Genomic DNA, 17,187 nt, shown 5'->3' on the forward strand with positions numbered 1-17,187 from the left:
CATTTCACAAAAGCCATCTTTTCTCAATAAACAAACAGCTATGAAGAACACATCTTCGCGTGTTTTTAGTGTTTGTAAACAATTGGCTAAAGATGGAATGGCAGTGCGTTCGTGGGTCCCATCGCTTATTAATAAATGGGAAGAATTCTGCAACTTTGGAAAAAGGCAGCAGCAAAATGTGGCTCATGCATTCGACAATCTTCTCCAACTTCTTCAAAAAATTGAGTTGATAAATAAGGACATCTTCAATCCTGTTTAAATCACTCATTTCAAATGCCAAAAATGCCAAAAAGTTTCAAATCGTTTCAATGAAATTGGAAACAATGTGGTTATTAATTCTTCTTCTCCTCACAACGGCCTATCATCTCTTTTTGCAACTGAAGTTTTAATTGGAAAGAACACCATTTATTGCAACGAGTGCAAAGAGAAAAGCTGTGCTGAGAGATGGGAGGAAATGGCTGCATTTCCAGAGGTTCTGGCCCTCTGTCACGAATGCACTTACTCTGCTAGCTCTGCTCCTTCACGAACTCTTCTTATTGAAACTGATCGTGTTCACCAGCGATCGTTTATCAAAGGGTTTTCAACAGAAAACGTTCAACATACGCAAAAGAACAATAAGGAAATCATCATATATCATCTCGTTGGGCAAATTCTTTTCAAGCGTTTTGATCTACAGAATGGACATTACATTGCTGTGATCAAAAGAAAGAGCGTAAACAACTGCATATGGGATATTTATAACGACGTTGATGTGACAGAACTGAACATTGAATATTGGACAAAAGCATGGAAGGATCTTTATGCTCAAGGTTTCACTCCGTCACTTTCATACTATATCAAAGAAAAAACCAAACCAACTTTTTCATCAATTCAATTTGGTGGTTTTTCTTCTTCTTCAGAAACATCAAATTTTAACAATTTAAATAACACATCATCATCGTTGTCGTCATCATCATCATCATCATCAACATTCATCACACCACCTCCTCGAACAGCTTCCATTCCACAACTTTCTTCGTCAATCACATCTTCATATGGATTGGAAACACTTAAAGAAAGAAGAAAGAAAACGGGCATTTTTTCTCCCAATGAAAAGAGATTAATCTTCAAGCCAAAGACTAAATTATGGAAAGAGTTTTCAGAAGAAACGGATGTCAAAGTTTCATTATCTCACTTCTACAAGCTGACAACAAACTTCTCAAAGGCGAAAAGGCGTACAGATCTTTGTGGAATGTGTGAAAAGTTGAACTATTTGGAGAACAAACTCTAATCTTCTCAAAACAAAAATGGACTTTCTTCTGCCGAGTTTCACACGCTTTAACTTCTTCGTCAACATCGTCTTGTTGCAGAAATGCAACGAAAACATTTTCAATCAACTGTTGATAATCTGAAAGAGGGAGAAGCAGTCTTCGTCTTCGACTTTAAAGAAAAATGGAAGCTGCCTATAAGAAAGAACCAGCTTCAACAGGAATTCTTCAACTATCAACAAGTATCTCAATTCACAATCATCTCTCTTCAAAAAATTAATAATCAACAAATAAAACGAACATTCAACTTCTTCTCCGACTGCCTCTCAAATGATCACAGATTTGTTATTGAGTGTCTGGAATCTGTGATCAAAAGACACTTCTTCTCAGACACTCACACTTTTAAGTTCTTCTGCGATTCTGGTCCACACAACCGAAATCGCTTCCTTCTTCACTTCATCCTCTCCAAACAATCCAAACTTCTCAAAAAGAAAAATACACAACTCAACTTCTTCACTGAGCACTATGGAAAGAATATTTATGATAGTGAATTTGGTGCACTTGTGAACACAATCAACAACAACCTATCAACTGAACACATCACCACAATTCATGACTTGATCCACTTCTTCAATAACAATACGAACACTTCGACATCTGCTTCTTCGACATCACAACAAGACTTTTTTAAATCATCCTCAACTAATTCTTCTCCATCAACATCATCTGTCAATGACTCTGTTCATGAGAGGTACTTTGAAGAATATGTACCATCTCAGCAAATTTTATGGCCATCATTGTCAGTTCCCCACATAAATGACTACTTGTATTTTGAGCGCAAAGGCTCATTCGTCTGCGCATCTGCTGTTGGATATCTTCCTCAACGCTCTCTGGTTGCCCTCGAATCTTCGACAATGAAAGAAAAAGTGCAACGAACAAGGAAGTCATTTCACTCTGATATCACATCATCAAACTCTTCTCTTCTTTCTCAATCTTCTCAAGATCTTCTTTCAAGGAGATTTGAGCTTCTTCTTGACTCTTCATCTTTAAATGAATCTCAAAATTGTATTAATGGTGTCCCCTATTAAGAAACAAGTTGTTGTGTATGCTTAGCCAGCACTCAATTGGAAGGGTGCTGGACATGACTGTTCGTATTAGATACTGTAGCCTTCGGGCTGCTTTATCCGGACCTGGATACGACGAACAGCCTCCCAGGTGCACAATAGTTAGAATCCGATTGTTTTCTTGTGGTTTTTGTCCCTATAATGTCCCTATAATTAAATTGGTTATTGTCCCGCTTATATTTGTATATATCGAGATTCATTAATAGAGAGAGTTGTGAGGGAATTCATTGATCTTTGAGTGGGGTTTTTGGAAGGGAGAGTTGACGAGAGTGTGAAATGTTGTTTTATCATTGTATCTCTCTTTTTTCTTTGTTGAATTTGATCTTTTTGAGTCAAAGAGAGAGAAATATCAGAAAGTGTCGAGTTGATGGAAAACAAAAGAAAAACAGTCAAGTTAGTTTTTGGACTTGAAGTATTTGTAATCTTTTTTGTTTGGTATTGCCATTGATTCCATGAATCAGCTGTTTTGGTGCGACCTTTTCTTTTTCCTTTCATTGTTCAGAATATTTGGTAATTTGATAATGATGAGTGAGAATTTCGAGAGAATGAAATTGAAAATGATTGAGTTTGTGTTAGCTTGAATGAACAAGATGTTAATATTGTTTATTTTGTTTATCGTTTGATGTTGCAAAAAGTTTTTTGAAATTGTTTATATTTGTTTTGTTTTGTTTTTCAAGTGTTTCAGTTTTTTTGTTTGTTTGTTGTTGTTTCAAAGAACCAACTCATTTATTTTGAAACATATCCAACATTGTGCAAAGTGAACTGGTTTGATAACGAAAAAAATATTAATCAACAATAACACACAACATTAATGTTCAAAATTATAAAACAAATGAATTTGTGATTGAAATTTTTAAAAAAAACAAGTTCAAAATAATATCGATGAAAGAGAATTCTAAGTTTCAATTTGTTTTTCACAAAAAAAAAAAAAAAAAAAAAAAAAAAAAAAAAAAAAAAAAAAAAAAAATGAATGTCACTTAATTAAGAGTGTAAATTATAAACACAAATATCAAATATGGGTGATTATTTTTGAAATCATAAATTTTTTCGGGGGTATTTTTTTATGAAAGCATTTTCAATGAAACAATCTCAAACACACAAAAATTATCTTCTTGTAAAATAAATATTTATTTCTTTTCTTTGAAATCACTCTTTTAAAGTTAGTCCAAATTTCTTTCTTACATGGATCATTTTAACCATAATGAAGTTTGGGAAATGGTGGAAACAGAATTTGTATTTTTTTCTGATATCTCTTGAATTTTGTGAAGAAATTTCTCATGAAATACGTTCATTTATATCCAATTTTGCACCTGTGAACTTATTATTCTTTTTTTCTTTTTGTTTCAAAAAATATTAAATTTTTAATTTTGATTGGTTTTTTTTTCACAAATAGGATTTTAAATTTCATCAAAAACGAAAAAATCGATTTAAGTTGTATAAAAATTTGCTTTTTTCCATCATTCAAATGTTTATTTCAACTATTCGAAAGCTCATTTCATACTTCACAATATGACTGATTTCAAGAAATTATATGTGTTGCCTCATTTTCCATATCATCAATTCACTTGTTTTATTATTATTATCACCAGAAACCAAAACTGTTTTAAATTTTGTGATATTATATATCAATAATTTTTTAAGGTTATATTTTATTGAGATTACTGATAAATTACAGTTTTATTCTTCTCAATATCTTTTCCTTTTCATTCATTTGATAATCAAAAATATTTGAGTAAAATTTTATGAAATCAACTGAAATAAAAAGCAGAAATTGAGAGATATAATGCAAACGAAAAAGCTATTTAAATATCAATCACACAATTTGTATATGATGAAAATGAAGTTTCTTCAAAGTTGAAAATGTTTGAGTCTGTTTCAAATGATGTATTTGTTTAGCTCTTTTGTTTATTAAATTTTAAAGAGAGAAAATGATCATTAATCGGTATTGTCTTTCATTGAAGGCAGATACAAAAAAGCATTTATCTATATTATTATTATTTTTAAAAATATGCACAAAAGAATCATTTGGTGATTCAGAAAATTCACTGTTTTAAAAGATTGTCTTCTAAATTAAAATAATCTCAAGTCATAAATTTTTTTCAACACATATTGAAGAACGTCAACATTTCGAAAAGAGAAGAATCGGATTATTTTTCAAAGAGAAGATTAGAACAGTTGTCAGCAATATCTTCTTAAGAGCATCAAACACCAGCCCCCTTATCTGGTTAATTTTTGAAAAGAGGCATGAACAACGAATCCCTCAAATCTGCAATCAGCTCTTCACGAGAAGACAACCACGCGATAGTATCTTCATGATTCAACTCGGATGAAGTTGTTGGACGAAAATCCTCACATCGAACAAGTGTTGAATCTTAATCAATCGTCGAAGTGGTTGAAGTGGATGAGACTGATAATGAAGGTGATCTCTTACGAATTTCCTCCTCTTCTTCTTTCTCCAGTACCCATTCTGGAATTTTGTCTGAGTCCTTCCCCAGAATATATTCAGTTGATCCACTCTCAGATAGAAGGTGTTCTGAGGATTCGGAATGTCCCAAACTTTTCTCATACACCCTCTTCTTGATCCTCTCTTCGTTTTTCTTCTCTGCCTCCCTTTCCGCTCTCCTCCACTGCTCCTCTGGTGACGTCTCCATTGTCACCATCTCAAATGCCTTTGGATCCTTTTTCACTGTGTCATTCACATTTATCTCCAACTCTTCTGCTTCATTCTTGACCTTTCTCCACCGAACAGCCAAAACAACAGATATAATCAGAAAAATCACAAGAGTAACTGCCATGATTATAACAATTAGCAACCAATAAGATTTTCCTTCTTTCCCTCCTTCAACAATTCTGTCATCTCCTTTTCCTTCGGTTTCGCTTCTGTTCTTCAGAACAAATGAATCAGTCGATGAAGGCGAATCACCTTTTCCAAACAAAATGCACACACTCACTTCCACATCATCTCCTGCATCCTCTATTGTTTCTTTTGGAATCATTCCATTCACTTCATTTTCTGACACATTCCCTTCTTCCTGGAATCCATGCCTTTCCACTGCCTCCTCCTCCTCTCCCATCTGTTTCACAATCTTGAACGATTTGTTGCATGGAATCAGCAGCTTCCCTTTGAACCTCAGATGCAGTTCTGCTCCTATCTCTTCCATTTCTACTCGTTTCAACTCTGGAATGATGAATGATTATGCTCTCTCCTCCATCTTCCCACTCAACTCGCATCCTTCATCCAAAACCAACAATGATGTGTTTCTTTCCCATCTATCTCCTTTCAAACTCATCACATTCAACGACGCAAAATCAGAACAGATGGTATTTCTTCTCGCCGATGGTTTTTTCTCAATTCCAGGGTTATTGTTCTCAAGCTTTCCATCTTTAATCTTCAACCTTCCTTCGCAAACATAAAGGTCTCCATTCGAACAGCTCACAAAACTGGTAACCTTCATCTCTGCAGAGCTTTCCTTCACTTCAACAACTGATCCATTCCATTTGTACACATCCACTTCCTCATTCGATTGCTTTTCATTTGTTTCACCATCAAACAAGCACTGCTTCATCTGAATCTTTTTGCACATCAAAAGAGATGCCATCTTTCCTTTCTTTCTTTTTGATGAACACCCACCAAATGAACAGTTCGAAAACTCCACATTTCCTTCTATCATTTCAACATCAACCACTCCTGCACTCTCATCCAAGCATGTGTCATTTTCAAATGAATATGATAATATGGAAAACGAAAGCTCACTTTCTTCTCTATTGCTCTTGTTTGATTCGCCTCCATTCGCACTCCCCATCCATCCTTTTTCCATTCTCAAATTCTCAGCTCCACTGATCTTCATGCAGTCTTTGTTTGCCTCAATATTTCTGAGCGGCAATCCACTCACTTCAGTATCCTCTTCCATAATCATGGCTGCTTCACTCAAAAATGAAAGCCACATAACACTTACATTTCCCATTGAGCATTTCCCTCTTTCCACAAATATCAAATAGAATGGCAGTTGCACCATTTTCCCCTCAGCCTGGCTTACTCCCTCAAATGAACACATGTTGATCGATGTCTTTCCTGAACTTATCTTCATGAATGATGAATGTGTTGTTGGAAGTGGAGTTGGCGTTGATTCCACTTCTTCAAAGGCAAATTGTATCCATCGCACATACACCTGCCCATTTGTTTCCACAATCATTTCTTTGCTGCAATTCATCCTCCCTTTCACAACCACTCGACTCTGCACTTCATGCATCCCACTCAGTGTGAGCGTGTCCAGTCCAATTTCCTCACCAATCACTGACTCCTCATCAACAACAACTTGACTGAGAAAATCGTGTGTCAGATGCCTCAGCCCAAACCTAATTATTGCACATGGCAACAAGGGCTTCTCACACTGCTGCTCATTGTTTCCTCTTTTTCCTTCTTTGTTCAAGAGTCTGATTGTGCATGATTTGAATTTTTCTAAAACATGACAATAAGAAGAAATAAGTTTGATATTCTCAAAAATCAAAAATGAGAAAAAAAATACAAATGCATGAAAACTCTCAAAATTTTGTGAATGTCGACATTCACTAAAAAAAGACTAATGAATCAAACTTTTGTTTTGAAACAAAAAATGATTCCAATAGGAAGTTTATCCTGGGAGGCTGATTCTGTCCCCAAAGCCTGCAAGGGATTGTGCTGGACCGGTCACAGCACAATCCCAGGATGGAATCAGCCTAGCCACTTCCTTGCATCGATGCAAAAAAGCAGTACCCCAAAAATTATGTTAAAAACATAATGATTAGAGCTTGAGCAATAAACATTCCTGTTGGAAAAATATTTTTTGTTTTCATAACAAAAGTTTGATTCATCAAAAAAGTGAAAAATCAAATATTAGGTTCAAAGATTGAAGATAAACTATAATCACAAAAATTTGAACAATTATTTATTCTATTATTTAGTATATTTTGTGTTTGATTTCCAATTATGTTCTTTGAAGGATTTGACTTGAAACATTCATTGTTTTTTCTTTTCCTTTCGTCTCTTGATCGCGACTCCTAATATGCTATTCTTGATTCACCTTCAGAGTTTTTCGGTGAAAAGACAGAGCGAAAAATTTCCTTCCCTCGTTTTTCGTAAAACAAATACGTTTTCAAAGACTGAACTTCCATTTTCTTCCATAGTATGATATTGCTTGGAATATATCTGAAATTGAAAATAAAAAAAATGAACAAAATGAATCTCCAAGAAAAGAAAACAAACTTTAAAAAGTATCTTCTTAAAGAATTTGATAATTCATTCAAATTTGTAACTGGAGACATTCCATTTTGAGAATATTTCTGAAAAAACTCAATCAAGTCATCAATATTATTCAACTCTGTTTCACAGTCAATGTTGTCGTTGATACACCTTGTCAAATAACCGAATTCTCCGTCGCATTCACATTTTCCGTGTTTCTCACAAAAGAATGAAAGTGTGCAATGCTTTCAACGTGCAAAGCGAGAAGAATCAGATAAGAGATAATGGAGAAGATAAGAATTTCGAAAGTGTGTTCCAGTGTCACACATAAAATGAAAAGTCATTCTTTGTTGCAGAAAACTCAATCTCAACACGTTATCGAGACAGTCGATTACAAAACGATAATCGTGTGACATCACGTTTGACAAAAAATTGAAAACATGCTTTTCTATCTTATTTTCTTTATTTCTCAGATAGACAATGATGCACAGATGAGACACCTCCTGTTTGTTGAAGAAGTCCTTGCTGATGCTGTTTTGCTTAATGGGCACATTCCAGTTTTCTTTAAAGTCAAACAAAAGCAACGCTTCATCTTTCGATATGTTATTTTTCAAAAGACGAAAGTAAGATTGTTGATTGGATGCAATTATCTTATGATTCTCAATTAACGACATAATGACATTTTCATTTGCATCAAGTTGCTTACCTTGTGTGATTAGATATTCCTTCCTCTTTTGAAGCGATTCATATCTCTGACAAAGATCACAGAGATCAGAACGCCTTTTGGCACGCTTTTAGTGAGTCGTTTTTTTGTAGAATGTGCTGAGAGACATTTTTATGTTCAACTCTTTAAGTTTTTCATACAGTTTTGTTTTTGGCATGGAAATAAGCCTGGTTGGTTGCTTGTGCACAGTTGTATCTCGCTTCGAACTTGCTTGATCACAAGATTTCAACGGATGAGAAAAACAAAATTCTTTATGTTGATTACAATGAGAAGTTGGACTCATATTTCTTTGAGTTGTTTGATTAGATGATTTACAAAAGGAGTTGGAAATGATAGATTTTGCGTGTTGTTTTTCATTTTTTGATACAGATAATGAGTTGGAAAATGATTGTGTTGTATCATCTATTGATCTTGAATGATGTGAAATGGAGTTTTTTTCTGATTCAATGAATGAATTTGATGAAGTGTTTGTATTGAAATACTGTGAAGTGAAGTTAGAAGTGTTTGGAATGTTGGAAATAAATTCAACAGATGTGCTTTGTTGATTATTCTGTTGAAACGAAGAAGAGGGGAGCACTTGTGAAGTGAAAGCATTTGAGATTGTTGTTAAAGTTTTCTCAGATGAATTATGTTGAGGAAGAATAAATGTGTTGTTCGTTAGTGTTGGGGAAAATGGAATTTCAACAGATTCCCGCTCATAATTGTTCACTTGAGCATAGACAGAAAGAATTGGCTCGTTTCCACAACTTGCTTGTTCATTAATGATTGTTTGAATGTTGTTGCGAACATGTGACACGTATGAATCGTTGCAATAAATCCAACCAAAACTTTGATTTGAAGATGAATAACTTAACAATTTGTGATGTTTGCATAAGCAAAAGAAATGCCCATTTTCATTGTTCTCAGTGTGAAAAAGCAAAGCTATAAGTGAATAATTGTGAGCTCATTCAACATGCTTTTTTAAGGCGTTGATTTCTCCATTTTCTTTTACAAAGCTAATATTTTCGTCAACACAAAAATTCGCGCCATGAATTCCTGTTTCTTTTTCCAGAGAAATGGCTAAAAATTTGGGAAAAGAAAGAATTTGTAAATTAGAAAAATGATTTGTTGTTTGTTTGCAATTTGAGCAAAATGCTTCCTTGTTGTTTGAATTCGAAAATCCAATTGTGAATGATTCATTAAATGATTGAACAATGTTGCTTCCATTTAGCCTAATAATCGGTGTTGATTCCAAAGCGCCAATTGTTTTGGTACCACAACAACAGCAAATTCTTGGGAATGGAATGTTCATGTTCATCAAGTTATTTAATTCTGGCAGCACGCAGATTAAATCACTGAACATATATGTAAATGTGAGATAAAATTCTTGTTGAGCTCTTTGCTCAAGCCTGTGCCTTTTTTCCCAATTTCTTGCAAAAGGTTCCGTCCACGTCCAATTGTCAAATGATTGCGTTGATGATGAACTTTTCGATGAGCATAACACAATTGAGCACAATTTTGTATGAAATGAAGACAGTTTTCCTTTTCTTTTTTGAATCTTGCCACAATGAGTCACAATAACTCTAAATATTTGAATGATAGAGGCAAGGCAACATGTATTTCCATAATTGTGCAGTGATAAATTGTTCAGAATATCTGATAATTGATTATTGCAATCATTTTGATTCACCTGATGATCATCAAAATTTGAAGCTGATTCAATAATGGTATTATCGATCTGATTTTCAAATTGGTTGCTTGAAGAATGACAGTAGTCAGTATCCATTCGAATATCTTCATTTCTCAGATGTGATATATCTTTACTGCTGTCATGACAACGCTCAACATCATCATGCAAACAAATAATTGGTGTTTGTTCAAAAAGTTCTCCAAACTTCACTCTGCAATGATGTATGAGCCCCTTCGTATTCAACTTCCATGTTATTGTCATTTTCATTTGTAAAGGGGAAAATGTTACTCTCTGAAAATTCATAACTCGAATTTTCTTCAGGAATGAAATAGTTTTTCAGAGGATCATCGTCCTGCTCCATATCCGAATCACTGTTGATGATAGTAAAATCGTCATCAAAAGAAACAAAATGATCTTTCTCTGTTTTTAGATTAAAGAAAAGATGTTTTACTTTATCAATTTAGTAATTGAACCAAAAAAAGAGATAAAAAAAGCAGACTTTTTTTCGAAAAAGAAATACGAGAGATATTTTCCGACGATTCAGTCGAATTTTCCAATAAAAACTTCTGAAAAACCGCTTCATCTTCTCTTGATAATTCTAAACATTTATTAATAATTAAAAAGAAAAAGAAATGAAAAACATTTTGAAAAAAAATAAATAGAAACTTTTCTTTGAAGGTTGAATAGGAGGTTTCTGTGGAGATCCAATTTCAAAGGAGAGATTGCTGCTGTTCTGTTTTGCGTGGTTGTAGTTGCCGGCCGTACAGCTGAATCCAAACTGCCATAAATGCGAAAGAGAGTATTCACGACACACACTCTTCAATAATGCAACTTTTGTGTGGATGTTTTGTTCGTTGTTGTAAACGCTTGCAATTCTTATTAAAATGAAGTTGTTTGTATCTGATGAAATTATGTGAATTGTTTGATGATTGATTATGACAAATAATAATAAATATAACAAACCATTAAACATTTTCTGAATTCTTGCTGAAATTGCTTTCCCCTTGTTTGTGTGCAACAGCATGAACTCCAGCAGCTCAGACACTTGGTTGGAAGATATTTTTTCCATGTATTGCCAAACAGCGGAACACTTCTCGCTTTTTCTTGAAGGAGACAAAATAGAAAACTGCATTTATCAATGTGATTAATTGTTAAAAAATTATTTTTGTTCACAAAGAAAAAATGAAGCGATAAAGGTTATCGATCCCATAATCTGAATATATTTCTCCTTTTTTTCACAATGGAAAATTTCATGTGAAAAATGTACTTCAAACAAGCAAATTCAATCCATTATTATAATCCCTTCCGTTTTCGTTTCTTTTTCTTTTTGATAATTTTTTTGATTGCTTTTTTATTCAACTTTCGGCTTCTTCTATAAATTGAAGTTTCCATTTCAAAGACGAAGTGTATGCTGTATTGTCATATTGGAAAAACAAAAGCTTTTAAGAACTTTGAGTATAATTCAAAGAAGTTCGTTGATGATTGTGTTGAAGATTTTCAACATCAGAAACTATTTTTGTTCTTGAATTGCTCTGTGGGTTTGAATAGAACTGATGTGAACACTTGACAAAAACAATAAACAATGTTACGTGCTGTGCATTTATGTGAATGACGGAAATATTTTACGATCGTGCAAACAATTTTTTGAGTATTCTCTGAGTTTTCATTATTTCGCAAATTTACAAATTTTTGTAGAAAATTAACTATGTTCCACTATTTTATTAGGAAAGTTCTTTAATTTCGGAAATTTATTTCTATTCATCGTTAAAATTGATTTTTTCAAAATCCATATCAAAGAAAAATCTCAATATATATATCATTTTTCAAAACTTTTTTTGAAGTGTGTTCAAACAGAAAAGTTCTTCTTTTGAAGATTGAAATATTCTCTATATTTGTTTTGACATTGATTTATTCAGGTCATCTTGAAAGTTTGTTCTTTACAAAATGGAAAATTCCTTGAAGTGTGAAAAAGAAAGCTAATGTGTCAACACATCTGTTAGAATCAGAATCAATAACAATAATAATAATACCATCCTGCTTTTTGATATCTTTTTTTTCCCTACCCCAAATGAAGATTTTTCATCTCATTCATTCACTCCTGCTATTCTTCTTTCTTTCTTTCTCCTTTTCTTTCTTTTCTTTCTCGTATTTTTCATCTTTCTCTTCCATTTTTCCGTTATCTTCCTCTCTTCAATGTGACACAAGTACCGCTTCTTCCTTTCTACTTTCTCCTTCTCTTTCTCTTTCTATTTCGACTCCAACGTGAGAAATTCATCCTTCATTCGTTCCTTCCATTCCTTCTTCTTCAACATTCAACACAATCTGAAGAAGCATACCAACCTGGTTCTCCATTAAAGATATGAGGAAGCAAAGAGAAGAAGACGGTGAAAGGTGAAAAGCCATAATACTTATCAACATCATTTCAGCACTTGCAGTTGACAGTTCGGATGTGTCTACGATGAATGCTTTATGCACATTGTCAGCAGTGATGGACAACATATAGAGGCGGCTGCATATTGTGGTGCCTGAGCCAGCTGAAGTGAATGAAAATCACAGATAGTCGTTACTGAGGGAGCAACAGACACTGTGGGGATATGTTGTGGCGCGAAGTGCGGTGCTGTATGGGTGTGTTGTGTGTGCATATGATGTGGTGCTTTCTGCGATGCTTCCAGTTGAGCATGAAGCGCCACTTCCCTCGCTTGCAGTGTAAGTTGGCACGAAGTAGGAGGAGCAAGCGGATCTTTGCAGCGGCAGATGTGAATGCGTTCCCGTCGATCTACGATCTGTTTGACACGTCGCTGCAAATATGGAGATCGCAACAGTAGAGGCGTGCAGATGTGAAGTTGGGGAGATTGATTCGAAGGAGCTGTCAGAGGCGTGGCTGAGGATGGAGGATGTGGTTCTGTCTCCAGTAGTGATTGCGCTGGCTGTGCTGGAGGAGCGAGAAGAGGCAGAGGAAGGAGAAATGGGAGGCAAAGAGGGAGAAGAAAAGGGAGAAGAAAATGGAGAAGAAAAGGGAGAAGAAAAGGGAGAAGAAGATGAAGGGAGAGATAGAGGTGATGGGAACGAGGAGAAAGGCAGGTATCCAACAGCTATCAGAAAGTTTGTGGAGAGAATCGAAGAGATTCAGGGGAAGCTGGAAGAAGCGATGGTACCGCTGGTTGTGGAGGCGCTTGGGCTGAGTGGGCTGAGGCTTGTGAAGGCTGATGCTGAGGTGGGTGTAAGCAAGCAGCATCCAATGAAACCAGAAGTGTGCAGTTCTTCTCCATCTAATGGCATTCAACAGGAGAACAGAAGAGCAGCAGAAGAAGGATCAGCAGATGGATCTTTGTGAATAACTTCATATGGAAGTTTAGAGGGGGTGAGAAAAGATGTGGAACAGATGGAAATGTCTGCGAATGGTTTGGGGATGAATGAGGAACAAAGAGGAAAGGGCAGTTCGATTGATTTGGAAGAAAAAGAGAAAAAACAGATAATAAGGGATTGGATTAAGACACACACAACAAAGCATTCCCGTATCCTCAAAAGCCAAAGGAACATACAAAAGCAGCTAAAGAGAAGATTAGGAATGAATTATGTGACGCATTTGGTTAGACTGAGAAGTTGCTTGAGTCATTTTGTGAGGAAGAAATACTGCCTCTTCTACCCCCTTTGGGAGAACAGAGAAAAGAAGGAGGTGAAGGAAAGAGAGGAGCAGCAAAGCATCGTTTTCTTGGTTGGAACAATGACATTCGGAATTGTTTGAAAAGAGGGAATATGATGAATGAGCATCATCCTTCACCATCATCTGCTTCAAATTCATTGAATGTTAGGAGTCAACCTCATTTTGAGCATCCAAGCAGCAGTGCTTCTGTTTCGATGCAACAAGAAGAATGCAAACAGATTCCTCTAGTATCATCATCTGTTTCATGTTTTTCTTCACTGCTTTCTTCATCCTCATCTCATTCATCCTCTCAAACAATCCAGCCTCACTCTGCCTTTGGACTGTATCACATCAATTCCAATTCTTCTTTTTCACCATCTTCTTCTTCTTCTTCTTCTTCTTCTTCTTCTTCTTCTTCTTCTTCCGATTCTTTTATTTCTTCTTCATCATTTCCTTTCCCACAAACTGCTTATCTTCTACATATCCATTTTCTTCATCATCAACTTCTCCAACTCCTTCAAACCATTTTCACCCACTTAACATTGGATCAGATCATCGACCTTCTGATATGTTTAAGCTGTACAATCTGCAGCTCCGCAAAACTCAACCGAAAACTGTTTCATTCACAATTCTTCCTCTCAGCATCCATTCACCACATACGCCATCATATTATGTTTCATTCATTATTCTGATGAGAAAAAAATTCGTCTTTTCATTCAAATCGACTTCTTCTTCTTCAACTTCTTCAATGAGCAACAAAAATGATACTTTTTTTTTTTCATTTCGTTCAACTTTCATCGAATTCAATGCCAGACCTCATCTATCGTTGCGATTTTGAAAGATACAAAGAAATACTTATTCAATTAATGAATAACAGCTGAAGTTATATGTCAACGGAAGCGATGTTGTTTTGAATCGAGAAAAGCCGACCACAAAATGCGCAATAAAAAATAGAAATAGAATCTGAATTATTAATTTGGAAGCTGAAAGAATTCACAGAAAACAGAAAGAGCAAGACAGAAGATGTTTTTTGGAACAAATTATTATATGGTTGATCTTTGAGAGATTTCTCAACGTGATGCGCCTTCATCAAGCCATCGAAGATGAAACAAAGAGAGAAAGCGATTTTGAAGAAATGGCAAATTTGAAGGGCAATTATATAAGGCAGTTGAGTGAATCGGATACAAGCATGTTGGAATAAGAATAATAAGAGAAACAGATATTTTTGAAGATCTTGCTGATATGATTGAAGAAATGCATGTTGAAGAGAAGAAATAGATGATATAAAGCAACAAATGGAATTTGCATTTGATGAAAAGGAGAAATTAGATGAGGAAATGATGAAGAAATATTTTTATCTGGTCTTTCGTTAAGGATTTTGGAAAAAATAAACTTCAAATGAAAAGAAGATGAAGGCACAAGAAATTTTCTGTGATATGGAAAATATTCAAAATTTGAAGATGAAGGAAATTACAAGGATATTAGAAAAAGTTCATCATTTCCATTGATTTTTGTATCAACCGCGCTGAAGGTTAGTGTTTGAAGAGGAACAAATATTGAAGTGAGGAGGGTGAGGGAGGCGTCTTGGGGATCTGTCATGCGAACAAGAGCGAATTCGATTGTTTTGCATGGACTGAGTCGTGTGATTCCGCAGAGATCGGTGTTTGTTCCTTTATTTGACACGATTTTGAATGTTGCTTTGAGAAGTAGCCAGCCATTGAACTCCGTATTATCAGCAGTTCCTGCGTTCCACACTCTTTTTGCTTGGGTTGTTGATCCACATTGATTGAATGGAGATTGGATGATGCTGCTTCCATTGAAGAACACATCATTGCCCCTTCCATTTTCTGCTGTATTTCCATCGAAAAAACAAAAAGTTATGAATCTTATTTCATTCATCCAAGTGAAGGTTGCATCCAAATAGATTGCAGCACCTCCATAATTTGCAGAAGCAGTCAATTCGTTGTTAATAAATTGACAATCATTAACCAAAAATTGATTTGGTTTGTTGTTTGGAGGATATGCAAATGTTAGAGCACCAGCAGAATCACCATCAGAATTTGAGATGCACTTGCATTTGGAAAACAGAAATTGAAAATTTGTATAATCATTTCCGAGACCAAAATACCAGCCGGTTCCACACCAACTTGTTATTTTACAACTTTCCACTCTGTTTTCTGAGAATGTCCAAACAGAATTTGATTGCGGATTCCTTGCGTGAACTGCTCCTCCATGAGCAGCAGAACAACTCGTGAAATTGGATTTTGTGATATCAATTTTTAACGAACTTTCACAATACAACGCTCCACCATGGCCATTACCTGTGCATGAACAATTGTTGAATGTACAGGAAGTGATTGTGAGATTTGCATTTGTGCAGTTAACTTTTAGTGCTCCACCCCAATCGCTTCCACCATTTGAATCGTTCCATTCGCACCATTCGAAGCGATGGCTGTTCAGATCAAACGAAGTCAATCTTCCAGGTGATTTTCTGTGAGTTTCATTTCCTTCATATACAACAGGGGCATTTGATGAAGAGCGTGTTTGGTGAAGAAAAGAGGAATTGAAGGCAGAGAGAGAAGTGGATGGGCCATTGAGGTTTGGGAGAATGGCGCCATCGATGGAGTTGTGGGTGTGGAGGAAGATGGATGAGTGGATGGAGAGAGATGAGTGAAGGGAGAAGGAGGGGATCACATTGATATTGATGACGGTGGGAGTGGAAGTGGTTGTTGTTGAGATGAATGAATTGAGTGAGGGAGAAGGAAGGGATGAAAGAGAAAGAGGGGATTGGGGAGAGGAGATGTTGGAGAAGAGGATGTTTGATAGATGGAGATTGAGGTGGATTTGGAGGTGGGGATGGGATTGGTGATGGATATGGAGAGGGGAAGGGGAAGGGAAAGAGGAAATCGAATGAGAAAGGGAAGGTGAAGAAAAAGAAGAGGATGAGGATGAGGATGATGATGATAATAGAGAAGAAGAAGGGGAAAGGGAAGGAGATGGAGAAGGGGATGAGGAAGAGAGGGAAGAAGGAGAAAAAAGGAAGGGCTGGACGAGGGAAACGAACGAGGAGAAAGAGGAGTGGGAGATGGAGAAGGAGGCAGGGATTGGGGAGTGAGTATGTGGGAGGAGATTGTTTGCGGTGGAGAAGAGGGGGAAGGAGAAGATGGCAGGTTGGTGGGTGGTGAGGGAGAAGTTTGTGAGGGCAAGGGAGGCATGGACAGAGAGGAAGAGGGGGCAGTGGTGGTGGTGGTTGTTGGTGAGGGAAGGTGTGTGGATGGTGCAAGTGGAGGAGAAGATTGTGGAAGCAAAAAATGCTTTTTTGTGATAAAGAATGCGCAATCAACAAGAGGGATTACACCGAGGAAGCTTATTCATAAATAGGTGTTGATGAATGTGAAATTTGTTGAAGTACAACATATGCAAGAAAAATTGAACTTGAACATATCAAACAAATTCTTTTTCTTTCTTTAAATTTCTGTCACTCTTTTTATCTTTCCATAAAATAATATTATTTTTGAAACGACGAATTCACAATTAATCTTTGACAAAGCAATTGCTTTTA

At 35.7% G+C, this 17,187-nt stretch overlaps 5 protein-coding genes across 5 annotated transcripts; 3 read left to right on the plus strand and 2 right to left on the minus strand.

The window, feature by feature from the left end:
* Positions 1-454: 454 nt before the first annotated feature.
* On the plus strand, positions 455-1,270 carry MONOS_16375 (uncharacterized protein; the record flags this gene model as incomplete). The annotated part of the gene is made up of 1 exon (XM_067869285.1): positions 455-1,270. One exon carries the CDS (start codon positions 455-457, stop codon positions 1,268-1,270), a length of 816 nt encoding a protein of 271 aa, XP_067730948.1.
* A 3,473-nt stretch (positions 1,271-4,743) lies between these two features.
* MONOS_15391 (uncharacterized protein) lies at positions 4,744-5,532 on the minus strand (the record flags this gene model as incomplete). The annotated part of the gene is made up of 1 exon (XM_067868263.1): positions 4,744-5,532. One exon carries the CDS (start codon positions 5,530-5,532, stop codon positions 4,744-4,746), a length of 789 nt encoding a protein of 262 aa, XP_067730949.1.
* A 33-nt stretch (positions 5,533-5,565) lies between these two features.
* MONOS_15392 (uncharacterized protein) lies at positions 5,566-6,905 on the minus strand (the record flags this gene model as incomplete). The annotated part of the gene is made up of 2 exons (XM_067868264.1): positions 5,566-6,805; positions 6,898-6,905. The coding sequence occupies 2 exons, from the start codon at positions 6,903-6,905 to the stop codon at positions 5,566-5,568; spliced, it is 1,248 nt and encodes a 415-aa protein (XP_067730950.1).
* A 5,883-nt stretch (positions 6,906-12,788) lies between these two features.
* MONOS_15393 (uncharacterized protein) lies at positions 12,789-13,316 on the plus strand (the record flags this gene model as incomplete). Its single annotated transcript, XM_067868265.1, has 1 exon — positions 12,789-13,316. One exon carries the CDS (start codon positions 12,789-12,791, stop codon positions 13,314-13,316), a length of 528 nt encoding a protein of 175 aa, XP_067730951.1.
* A 3,426-nt stretch (positions 13,317-16,742) lies between these two features.
* On the plus strand, positions 16,743-17,006 carry MONOS_17353 (uncharacterized protein; the record flags this gene model as incomplete). Its single annotated transcript, XM_067870265.1, has 1 exon — positions 16,743-17,006. The coding sequence occupies one exon, from the start codon at positions 16,743-16,745 to the stop codon at positions 17,004-17,006; it is 264 nt and encodes an 87-aa protein (XP_067730952.1).
* Between the last annotated feature and the right edge of the window lie 181 nt (positions 17,007-17,187).

Source organism: Monocercomonoides exilis (genome assembly GCF_001643675.1).
Source record: "Monocercomonoides exilis strain PA203 chromosome Unknown scaffold13-1861174, whole genome shotgun sequence".
Lineage (NCBI taxonomy): Eukaryota > Preaxostyla > Oxymonadida > Polymastigidae > Monocercomonoides > Monocercomonoides exilis.